Below are 12,912 nucleotides of genomic sequence, written 5' to 3'. Positions count from 1 at the left end.
AATCTTTATGCTCAATCATTAGCCACTGTTTTGGGTTCTTACCTCTATTATATCTTTAGTTAGGTTTCAGATTCTCACGTCCCAGTATTTATCAATGTCTCATGCGTACATGATGTCAATAATGTAACTTCTACTCAAAAGCTACAAAAGTTCAAAAATTGATAGGACTACAAAGGAACCAAAGGGTTAGGGCCAAATGAGCAAGTCAATATAACACTGAATCCAGAGGTCCTACAGTGTTGGAGGGATTGTATCACATCACATAAACTAACCAGGAGACTGTACTTGAGCTGGATAAGAAACCCTGTTGGAGTTGCCTGAACAAAGAACTGAGGGGAGGTGAGGGGAAATGAAGGGAAACAGAAAATAGCATGTGAGTGGCTTTTCTAAACGATTACACTTGGAAAACCACTTGACCATCACAGCTGTGAAGACATATAGCTGAGGCTCCTTCAGCAAGCTGCACTGAGATCGTGTTAAGAAACTGCTGAATGAAACACGTGAGTGAAAGGATTATAAAGTTGTTGACAATTTCCTCTACTGCAGCACTCCATATTCTCTCGACATATTTAGGTAAAAACTTTTTCAAACCCAATGTAGAGAAAAACTAGATTTCACTGAGAGGTTACGACTTCCTCTCCTTTGAAGTTTTGAGTTTTGCAATTCAAGTGTCCTTTTTGTCTGACTACCTGCTCAGAGGCCGTCACTATTATGCCAACATTAATTTAATTGCCTAAGATTCTCTTGCCAGACCATCCAAACATTTCTTCCTATCCTATATTTTCCCAGCTCCTAATTTATCTCATCTAATTTTATAATATTCAATGCATCCTAATAAGTCAGACAAACTTCTCTGTAAACAAGGAAAGATAAATGAAAATACTAGGGGCCAGGATACCTACCATATCAGAACACTCATAATACATACTCTATCGAAAACCAGGTTCATGATACCCTTCCTTCATTTATTTAATAATTAGAAATTACTAAACACTGGTAACCCAATGTTATCATATTCATAATTTGAGGACTTGTCATATTTCTCTAGAGAAGAGAGGATCAAAGCTTACCTATTCTATTAGAGAAGTGGGTTAAGTGAAAGAAGATTAGAGAACTATATTCTCCCCTCTGGATGAGTCATAACACATTAACATAGGAAGCACCCTGAGAAGTCGGGAAGAAAGAAATCTATTTCCAATGCCTTGTAAAATTGCTGCACAGAGCCTTTGTATTAACATTCACTAAAACCCCAGGGGTTACACAGACCATATACTTGGAAAGTAAATGGAAAAATACTGTTTCAGTCCTAGCAAGTGTAAAGGCTGGAGTCAATTTTCATGTAGGAAGTTTTTGAACTTTAAATTTTCCTCTGAAATCAACAGTCTCAAAGTTAACTTCTCAGCATTCTTTGTGAATTTAATACTGCAGCTGCCCAAGGACTGACTACTACATGTCCCTGGATTTCTGTTAGTTCTTGTTAAAGGCCACACAAGCTTCTCTGCGCATGTGCACTTACCTCTTGGAGAAAGTTTAAGTAACCAACAAATATAAAAACACATTGAAACAAATAAAGAAATCTTCCAAGGATCTATTTCACCTAAATAGTCAGCAAATTTATGTACCGTCAAAATAGTTTGGTAACTAAACTTAAATTTACTCCTGGTTATGTCAAAGATTATAAAATATAACCCCCTACTACAGTAATCAGAATATGTTCCAAATATGTAGTAGACTACTTACTCAAAACAAAGATAGCCCCCACAAAGCCCCATTTTTAATTTGAAAACTGAATCCTATACTAGAAATTATTTTGAAAGTAATCTTGTTGCTCAGTTGAAAGTACAAAATACCAACACAAGTGCTCCTCTTACATGTTTAGGAAAAAAAGACATTTTTAAAAGTAATAGCTTGATAAAAAAATCTAGATGAAGAAGCAAGCAAAACACAACGCGATCCATGGACATTTTGCACTCCTTGGCAAAGTAAAAGGAGAGGACAATTTCCGGAGGGGCACATTCACAAAATTTACTTTTGAAGATATTTTTGGGTCACTGTTTTTGAAAGGCACTTTCTTCTTGTTTTTTAACAGGACTAGAGCACAACAGGGGAAGGTACAAATATAGAGCAAGTAGCACGACTTCATCACACCATCTACCCCCGACAAATCAGAACCTCTCTCTAGAAGCAACTCTGTTCCTGCTTCTTGGGTATTATTGGCTATCTTTCCAGAGATGGTTTAGTGATTATTTTGAACTTAAATAGAAAATATTTCCTTATAAAGCCATTTTGCTTTTGGTGAAATTAAAAAAAAAAAAAAAAGAGGTAGTTTAAAAGACCACATAACATACAGTACAGAAAATCAAAGTCAAAAGTCATTAATCTGCATTGTTAAATAAAATTCATAGTCAAATATCAATTATTCCTTTAGGCCTCCTTCACTGTAATCTCTTGGAGAGATACCAAGGAAATGTTTAAATAGGGCAATAGAGGCAAAATAGGGTTATTTTGTTTACCAAGGTTGGCATGTGTTTTATTAAGTCCTCCTGTTTTAAAATCATTAATGCTTTAAGAAAAAGGTGCTTAATTTAAAGATATATTTGGCACATAAATAGTAGCAGGTAAAAGAAATGATCTCCAGGTTTTGTGCTTTAAAATGTTCTGGGGGTAGGAGTGTAGTGGGGTAAACAGTGGAAACAGATGAAACAAGATTGGCAAAATATTGATATTGTTACAACGGGTAATAGATACTCCCTCAACTTATGTTTGTTTGCAAATTTCTACAATACAGATTTCAAATTATGCTTGAAAATAACATATAATAAGATCCCAATTTTGTAAGGAAAAAAATCCTTAGAAAAACAAACATAAATTGAAAACAATCTTATAAGGTGTTTTGGGTGATTAAATTGCTTTTCCTTGAGGTTTGCTGCACATGATAATTTTCTGCAATGCTAAAAAGAATTTTAAGCATATTTAATATTTAATTTCTAGAACTGCTCATTATATGAATAAGGTCTTTAGACTAGCAAGTGACTATTTCTTCTACGAAAGCTATACTGAATTGTCACTGACTGACAATAGAGACTGAATTGCCTGCAGCAGATCTTCTTGCTTACATCATTTAGAAATGTCATCCAAACTGAAAAAAACTGAGTTATAATTACTCCCACCAACAAAAATTATCTGACACTTCTCCATTATTACAATATTACAATTATATAATGCTTGATATTGCATTATTACAATATCTAGTATTTCATTGTATGCTGAATTCCAGTTTGCATTTGTGGCACTAAATATTTAAGTTGTAAAAAAAGAAAAATAGAACCCAATACTACAGATATATTTTATCTTTCTTCTTGATCCTATTAGAAAACTTTCAACAAGCAAATTAGAAAGTAAACTGGTTGATAAATGTTACTATTGGGAGAAACTAGGCAATGTGTATAAGGGATCTCTCTGTACCATTTTGCTACAACTGCGTGTGAATCTATACTTATCTCAAAAAATGCAAATAAAAAAAGTAAACTTGAACAAGAAAGCAAAATGTTCAAAATAAGAAACGCAGGCATCTCTCAGAGGCTTGGTAGTCTTTTGGTTCAAGTGCAAAGAATTCCAGAATAGAATACAATAACATTATACAACAAACCAAACGTTGCAGAAGGCCTCAATATTACTAAATATACATATTCACTGCTTAGGTAGAAATAAGCTGATTTTACAAGAAATGGTTATCCTAAGAAAGAAAAAAAATTTCCCCCCACTGTAAACTTTTCACATAGGCATGCAAATGAAGCATCACTCATGAAGAAAGTCAAATATCCCTTGCCTTCTTTTTTGGTTCAAGGTGATATGATACTTATTATTTCTAGTGTCCTACAAAAGGCAAGGGGATGCACACAAGACTAATGTTAGTACATCTTTCCTTAAATTAGACGACATTTAACTGAAGAATCAGCATGTTTCTCACCTGTGCTACAACTCTGATGCAAAGGAGAATATTCTTTTCTAAGAAAAATGAGAGGTCAGAATAAAAGGTAGGGCTTTATGTAATGGGAAAGGAAAGGCATGATATAACCAAGTTTTGAGTGATGAGCAGCTGGGCATGAACAGAGAGCCCCTTCTAATTCTTTTGTGACCTGGGCTAAGCTCTGGGATACTGGGTAACTGAAACCTTCATCCAAGAAGGGAAAGGAAAAAAATGTTCATAAGCAGAGAAAACAGACCCACTTGAGGAACATGTGCTTTAATTTCACTTGCTCGTCAAGATGCTATTGTCACAGCGACACATTTAGACTGCTAAAAACTCATTTAATAACAAACGAAAAGCAATTCTTTGGTTCACGTTTTCTCCTTAAAATGTTCCTCAAGTAGCCCAAATCCTTAATGATGAAAAATAGCATATTCTTGGAGCAATGCCCATGATAGAGTTTATCTCCACATTTCTCAATATACCATGTTAGAGGAAATAAAAGAGGGACAAATGCCCTCTAGCTGGAGCCCTTCAAAGTCACTGGCTTTGCAGAGAGGATTCTGTCACCTACTTGGTACCAGAAAGGGTCCATGTTTTATTAAACTTAACATTCCCAATGTGTCACACACAGAGGTACGAAATAACAGTTTGCTCAGTTAAATTGAAAGTTAAAAACAGTTAAAACCAATCACTTTTTTTGAAGGACATGCTTTTAGAAATCTGCAAAATACATTAACATCTTGATGTTTTAAAGTAGTGAACACATTGCATTAATGTGAAGTCAACCTGACACATTCAATTTAAAAATGGAGGGAATTAAAACATTTTTAATTTAAAAAGAGAAACTCCAGAGCTTCCGATTTAATACCCTTTATTAGCCTCAAGTATGCTATCTCAGACTTTCCTACTTATCATAGAATAGGCCAAAATATACTTCAACATTTACGTAACCGTTTTCCAATAGCCTTGAATGCCTTATAGTCATGTGAGGTTAGAAATTAACAGTGTTCTGCCAAAAATGTAAAATATTTTTATTGTTTTTGGAATTTGCTTTTCAAATTATCCCAGATTTTGCAGTATAACTAACAGCATACCGCCAAGTTTGAACACTTTCATGCATTTGTGTGGGTAATTTCACTAGAATTAGGAAAATGTAAATTAAAATAATGAAATATTAGGGGTTATTCAGAAGCATTAATTTAAATATAATGCACATGACCTTTGATTCAAAAACTCCACTTCTGTGAAATTGTCCTACGGAAATATAAGTATTTAAAGATCAATATGAGGGGGCTGGCCCAGTGGCGCAAGCAGTTAAGTGCGCGAGCTCCGCTGCAGCGGCCCAGGGTTCGCCGGTTGGGAACCCAGGTGCGCACCGATGCACCGCTTGGCAAGCCATGCTGTGGTGGCGTCCCATATAAAGTGGAGGAAGATGAGCATGGATGTTAGCTCAGGGCTGATCTTCCTCACAAAAAAGAAAAAAAAAAAAAAAAGATCAATATGAACTTTTTTTAACAGAGAAAAATGAAATTAGATGTCTAAAAGTAAAGGAATTGTTAAGTTATGATGTATTTGCACTCGTGGGACATCATGTGGAAGTTACAAGAATGAGGTAAATATATAAATATTCCTTAGGCAAGAAATCAATGACATACTGGCAAGTTTAAAAAAAGAAAAAAGAAAGAAAAAAGAACAAGTGGGCAGTACATGTTAAGTCTGCCACACTCTTCAGGAGCACACACATGCGCATGTTACCAAACTGCTCACAGCGGTTACTTCTGGACTTGCAGGTGTGTAAAATGGCAGTCTGACTTGACTCACTGTACTCGTCCATACTCCTAGACTTAACAATGAGGGCGTTACAAACTTTAAAACTACTAGCACAAAAAAATTAACCTAATGTCAGAAGCCCAAAATTACAGGAATTATTAAACCATAAATGTCAGTTCCTCCTGCCTTTGGGGCTTCGATTCAAGACTCGAGTTCCCATCTCACAGTGAAGGGAAACTATTTCTAAGAGATCCCTTCTTTTAACAGTGTCCAGATAGCAAGTCAATGGTGGAATTGGATACTCTGCAAATGTATTACTTGCACCAGGCTTCCAGTGGCACAGTGCATTCCATTCCTGACATTCTGATGGTGTAAGAAAGGTGGATGAAGATCTTTCCTATAGCCAGAGCCCACTGGCAGCAAGTGATTGTCACAGGGTCCAGAGAAGGTGACAGATTGGGACTGGGCTAAATGCCTGACATGATACTCAACCATGAACAAATTACTCATGCTCCTGAGCCTTTTCAAAGCTTCAAAAATGGCCAGCTGATGATACTTACGGCTTTCTCCCTATTCTTCCTCCCCAGTAGAATAAAGAATATTTTCAATAGCATTAATCAATGTTTTAAAAATTCCTAAAAAAAATAAACAAATGTAATTAACAGTGGCTACAAACTTCATTGCTGTGAGTCCAAAGTTCTTGCTCCCTAGTGGAAAATTATAGATGGAGAGGGAAGCAAATAACAACGTGACACAGCAACTGCAGGGATCAGATAGGTTAGTTCCAGCCACTTATCAAAAACTTCACTTACATATTGGTGGATGTACTCAAAATATTTGGTCTAAATACCTTGAGAAGAAAATACAAGGCCTTGTATAATTTTAAAAATTTTGAGCAACATTGCTTGTGCCAAAGTAAAACCTTATTTTAATAAAGTGAACTGGTTACTGGCTAAATAAAGTTTAAAAATTTCTTTGAAAAGAAAATTGAGGATGAGAGGTCATTATATATCCAAGTTAGAATCACAGGCCTTCAGACCTAGAAAGACTCCAAAAACTTGGCCAAGCCCATCATTTTATAAGAACCAGAAAGGGTAAGTGACTTGCCCCAGTTAGAAGAAGAGATGAAACTAAAACTCAGGTCTCCCAACTTCTAGACTGACAACTTTCTCTCCATTATGCCCTGCTGCCTCCCAGAAATTGAGCACAACTAAAAAGAATCAGATTGAAAATATGTTGATTCTAAGAAAGTACTGAATAATCTCATTCTGGACTTGTTAGTAAAGATTTAGAGGGGAAAGAATACAACCCTTGTAAAATTTAAAACAAGTTTTTTTTCTTTTTTTGTGAGGAAGATCAGCCCTGAGCTAACATCCATGCTAATCATCCTCTTTTTGCTGAGGAAGACTGGCCCTGAGCTAACATCTATTAACAATCCTCCTCCTTTCCCCCCTCCCACCCAAATCCCCAGTAGATAGTTGCATGTCATCGTTGCACATCCCTCTAGTTGCTGTATGTGGGACGTGGTCTCAGCATGGCCGGAGAAGTGGTGCGCTGGTGCGCATCTGGGATCCGAACCCGGGCCGCCAGTAGCGGAGCACGCACACTTAACCACTAGGCCACGGCACCGACCTTAAAACAACAGTTTTTATTGATTGTGGTTTGACATATGAATTCATGCTACTTAAAAATAGAATTGTTCTCATTATGTATTTTTCCGTTTTTATAATTCAGTCACATGATACTCCACCCCATTACAGTGATTATTGTGCTACTCACTAATGGCCCTAAGATAGAAGGAAAAAAGGAAAGTTATATACATAGGTAATTAAAAGATCATGCTGTCAATACTACATGGTTAAAAAATAAATTTATTTCAGTTTGTCTTGAAACAACTTGGTCAGAGATATGACCAGAATCTGTTGCCTGCCATGCTAACCTTCAATGTGGCACACAATATTCTTTTGTAAACTCAGGCACTGGCTATCAAAGGAGTCTTTTGTTTCTGTCCCTCATTTCCACTTCCATCAGAGCCTCACCTAGGATAGTACGCTGTGTAGTTCATGAAGAGCTGAGTGCCCGCTGGGTAGTACGCTGTGGAGGGTTGCAGTGCTCGTGGATTCAAAAGCACAGAGGGCTGATAAATGGCAGCTTCGGTAGGAATAACTGCTGCAGGAGCTGGAAATGTGTAGGAGGGAGGAGACAGGCCTAAATAAGCAGAGAGAGAGACTTTGAGACACATTTGTAACAGCTGGCACATGTGCTAGCACTAAAGCCATAAGGTCAGCATTGCATATATACATTTTAAAGAAAGACCAGGTCATTATACCATCTCAAGTGACTTCCTTTTGATTAGATAACATCTAGAACTAATCTCATATCTCACACTCCATCAACCTAAAGAACCGTTCTTAGTCTGAAATTTGGAAAAACCAATATCAAGTAGACTTTCAAGTCTTCTCAATCGTTTCATGACATATGATTTTTTTTTCCACTCCTGAGTGCCAGTTAAACTAACCCTTTGAAGAAAGAAAGGGTTATACTGACATTTAGTATAACTTGAAACTAAAAGCTGTGGGGTTTTTTTTTGTTTTTTGAGAGCTATGCTGCTATTCCATCTTCCTATCTACTCCATAGCACAACGTAAGACGAAAAGGTTATAAAACACTATTTGTCAGTACCATGTATTATGCCAAAGCATAAATTGCACCAAAGTAAACTGACCTATAAGGAGATTAACTCTGCATTATTTTCACCTAAAGGCAACCCAGAAGATGGGCTTTGAAGCTAATCTACATATTCAGAACTGTGGGGGGAAAAAAAAAATCTAACCTGGGAAATAATCCTGAATATATGCACAAGTCTTCTTGAGAGTCATCTGATAAAAAGCTGACTCCGATTAAAAAGAAAATAGAAAAGATGAAATTCCTTTGTCTTCTGGTTACTCAACATCTTCCAGGCCCAGTAATTCACTTAAGTCAGACCAGTTGCTGGTCACCAGCTTTAACATGTGGGATGAACACAACTATCAAGCCATCTGCTTCCAACAGAAGAGATAACTGAGAGGTTGCCTGAATTTGGGGTCCCTGACTTTAATTTTCACACCTAGAACTACCTAACATATTTTGCAAATAGCAGGGGACCAAAGGATAACTATTCACATGAAAATCTCTATTGTCTTTTGCTCTTCTTATGAGTTTCTACACGTCTGTGGAGTTGAGTAAGAGAGTCAGCTGAATGTGGGTACGTACACCAAAGTCCAACATATTGACCTTATATTCCACTTTTGGGCGCCTCCTTCATACTCACCCAAAACTGTGCTACATGTTAGATACCTAATGTAGATAAATTTTTAAATTATGATCCTTGGCCTTAACGAGTCCACAAAAGGGAAAATGACAATTTGAGGCTCCTAAGTCATATAGAAAATTATAAAGCCTGTGCCTATATCCTGCTTTCAAAACTATCAAGCAATTCATTATATGACAGTGCTTCATACAACTAAGACAGACATCTGTTCTGCCTCAAAATGAAGAAGAAATTTTTGATAACTAAACAGATTAGGCTGCTCAGATTTGAGTATTCCTCAAATGAAAGGACAGCTATTCTTGTATTGCTAGAAGAGAATCAGATGTGTATATTCATAGAGTAGAAAAATGGAGTTGACCTTAAAATGTTTAACTGTTTGAAAAAGTTAAAATTTCAATAAACACATTAAAGGTTAAAACTTCAAAACATGAGACTTTAGCAGCATTTCTTTCCCAAATTTAACAAGAAATTCCTCAGTGGGGAATAACCAATCATTATTTTAATTGCTTTAGTCCTTGAGATTAGTTCAAACACATGCACTTTCTGTAAGTTTTTTGGTTGCTGTATAAATAGGCAATCACCTCAAGTGAGTTGGCAGGAAAGAAAGTCCGGTAGAATAGGGCATAATATTAGCATGTATAAATTGGAATTGATTTTTTTAAAAAAAATGAGTTAACTCTTCCACTAAAATAACAAGTGGTCAAATTTTAGTTAAAATTTTTGGAAAGTATTAAAATATACAGAAATTTATTTTTATGTGGAAAAATGCATTTAAAATTTTTTCTATTATTTTAGGGCTTGTGAGAGCAAAGAGGAAGAAATTAAAGTCTTTTTTTGTGTGTGTGTGTGAGGAAGATCAGCCCTGAGCTAACATCTGCCAATCCTCCTCTTTTTGCTGAGGAAGACTGGCCCTGGGCTAACATCTGTGCCCATCTTCCTGCACTTTATATGGGACACCACCACAGCATGGCCTGACAAGCAGTGTGTCGGTGCGCCCCGGGATCCGAACCGGCGAATCCCGGGCCACTGCAGCATAGCACACGCCCTTAACCACTTGCACCACCGGGCCAGTCCCCAGAAATTAAAGTCTTATGAAGAAAGTCTATAATGACCAGTTTTCCACCAGGAAGAGAAAGAAGTAAAAGGCTATCCCAGCAGAAGACTTTAGGTTACAGGTGATGGAGAATTCCCTTATCTCACAATGCTTGATAGATTATCACTAAAGGAAATTGTAAAAGTTACTGACATTATCAGTGTTTTATGGTCAGAATACATATGACTAAAATTACTTTAAGATATCCACTTAAGCCCAATCATTAATTTGCAAAACTTGATACTCATTAGTGATCAACTCTTAGATATTCACCAACAGCAAGCAGCAAATACATGGAATATTAGCATTTAGAAATTCCAAGGGAAAAAAAGGATTAAGCCCCACCGAATGTTCTACAAATAATGCTTTATCAAATAAAGGTTTATCAGTTTATTAAAGATCTCTCTTTACTAGAAAGTGATGTCCTAACACTCCCCATTTTCTTGGAATCAAGTACATAATCCAATTTACTTTCTCAGTTATCTTTGGACTGTATTCCAGGTGCTACATTCTTTAAACATACCCAACATGCCTCCTGACAAGGTATGTCTTATTTCAAAAGTGAAAACTGCATCAGGAATATTCAAGTGTTAACATCAGATCCCCAAATGTTCCTTAGTCACTAACCAAACTAAAGGGCTTATTCCTCTGAACAGGATTCCACCTATGTGCCAATGAGCAAGAGCATGGCTTGAAATTAAGCACTGATCCTGCGATCCAATGGAAACTTTGGCTAATTTATTTACGCATTTGTATTTTTTTACTAACTTGCTCATTCCAGATATCCTGGAGAGCAAGAGAAATGCACCCCAGGTTATCCTTTCCAAAAAATACTTAATCCTCAAAAAATTAAAAATGTAAAATGGGCATCAAATCACCCTTCTAAAAAAAACCTAAATGTGTTACAGAAAAACAAAGGATCCAGCCATACTTATTTTACCTTTAAATGCGTATTAAAATATCTACATAGCCAAATATCTACTGCCTCCCAGAGTCAGTGCTTATCTTGAGCACACTAAGCTTCAGAAATCAAGTGCTTATCACTGGAAAAGCAAGAATATAATTTGAAAGGAGGTATTTGTAGCATCTCTAATTATGGGTGTCCACAACCAAGGTCTTAAATGATTACCAGATACTACCGATTTCAGATGGGAAAGCCTTATGTAACCGTAACCGCGTTGCCTGCCTCAGAAAGAACCAGGGACACAGAAAGGTGTGAAAGCGGCTTAAGCACCTACCAGCATATAGCGTAGAATAGCGCCAAGACCCAAGAAAAACTTACATGGTAACTTACATGGCGGTGGGGATAAGCCATTTCGATTTAAAGTGCCCCCCATTAACACAAAGTTCATCTCCTCAGCTGAACACTGAAAGACTTCAACATATCTGTCCTTCATGGTTTTTTTATGACACTTCTGTGCAGCCATAAATGCTCTGTCGGCAGACTTCATCTGGATAAAGGCATCTCCTGATGGGCGGCCCTGAGCGTGTGGGGGAAGAATAAAAACAAAAGGAGACTGTCTCCTTCAACAAGGAAATGGTTGCTTACAAAACACGCAAAGTGACAATCACCCATAGTACAGACCGTTTAGCCACAGAATCTGGGTGACAGTGTGATCTACTGAAATCTGACTTGCATTTCATCATCTAATCACCAGAATGGCCCACAAAACCTTGAAGAAACAGTTTTGAGAGCTCATAGCTGAAAGTGATCCTTTTTGGTTTTCTATTAATTAGTATCAGATTTATGGGGTTTTGAAAGGGTCTCCTTGTGACTGTGGTTTCAAAGTATAGGATTGTATAATAGGTTTTTCCTTTCTGAAAAATCCAATTAAATCTTATTTGATTGAGAAAAGCTAGTAACAGAACCAGTATTAGAGCTTTCTGTATCCTCCTGCGTGGAACTGAACAAACCAGTGTTCTTTTTTTGGCTCTCAGTTCTGTCTATCACTAATCTGCAACATCCCTTTCCCTACTCCCTGCAGGCTAGGTTGGGACCTGGCTTCGGCATAGGGAAGGGGGATAAGGAATTGGGAGTTGCAAAGCACAGTGAAAGTTGGTGAGAGCTGTATCATCAGCCTTGCTTGGAAGCCCTTCTCTCACCTCTTCCCTTGCATCTCCATCTTAAACCTTGGTCAAACAGGTGTTTATAGTCATTTCCTCTATTACCAATAGCTTGCTAAAAATCCCCTATTTAAAACCAAGCTGGTAGATTTCTGTTCTACAGAACCAGAATGCCTTAGTTTTATTTAACATAGACATTTTATAAGGGAGAAAAAGACATAACCAGCTTTAATACTTCTTCTTTAAAGAAATATGGATTTCTTTAAAAGTCTCTAAGAGACTATTTAGTGCAAATTATTACCATGCAAGTTACCATAAGAGTTACCATACCAGTGAAATTAGGGATACCAGGGGAACCCAGTCCAAGATGGAAACCTAACATCTTTGAGGCAGCTAAGAGCTTGTCCATCATCAAAGAAGCATTTCTCCCAAGTGCAATCACAATAGGTCAACAGGCCATGTGGGTCAATGAGAGGCAAATCTGTCTACTGTTGTTAATCAAAGAGTAATAATAGCCGCTAGGTTATTAGAAATGGTGACTCAAAGAGAAACCAAACAATTCCTTGGTGATGCTGAATTGTGGGGAATTTTATTCAAAAAGACTCCCACCAGTGAAGCATGGCTGAGAGGGTACCTGTCAGATAAAAGTATTAATATAAGAGTTACAATGCGCATATACTGGTGGGGAAAACCAAGCAGGGGC

At 37.1% G+C, this 12,912-nt stretch overlaps 1 protein-coding gene across 6 annotated transcripts in view; it reads right to left on the bottom strand.

The window, feature by feature from the left end:
• The window catches only part of ESRP1 (epithelial splicing regulatory protein 1), a 62,774-nt gene that overhangs the window by 16,546 nt on the left and 33,316 nt on the right, over positions 1 to 12,912 (bottom strand). For 4 of the 6 annotated variants that reach the window (XM_058564625.1, XM_058564621.1, XM_058564622.1 and 1 more), the window contains exons 12-13: positions 11,428 to 11,626; positions 7,783 to 7,951 (exon numbers count right to left, since the gene is read on the bottom strand). In XM_058564625.1, coding sequence (XP_058420608.1) covers positions 7,783 to 7,951; positions 11,428 to 11,626 — 368 coding nt within the window. Of the gene's footprint in view, positions 1 to 7,782; positions 7,952 to 7,981; positions 8,633 to 11,427; positions 11,627 to 12,912 lie in introns of those variants that run through there. The other 2 variants (XM_058564619.1, XM_058564624.1) reach the window with 2 other exon arrangements.

Source organism: Diceros bicornis, chromosome 21 (assembly GCF_020826845.1).
Source record: "Diceros bicornis minor isolate mBicDic1 chromosome 21, mDicBic1.mat.cur, whole genome shotgun sequence".
Classification (NCBI taxonomy): Eukaryota; Metazoa; Chordata; class Mammalia; order Perissodactyla; family Rhinocerotidae; genus Diceros; species Diceros bicornis.
This window is presented reverse-complemented; position numbering and strand designations above follow the sequence as displayed.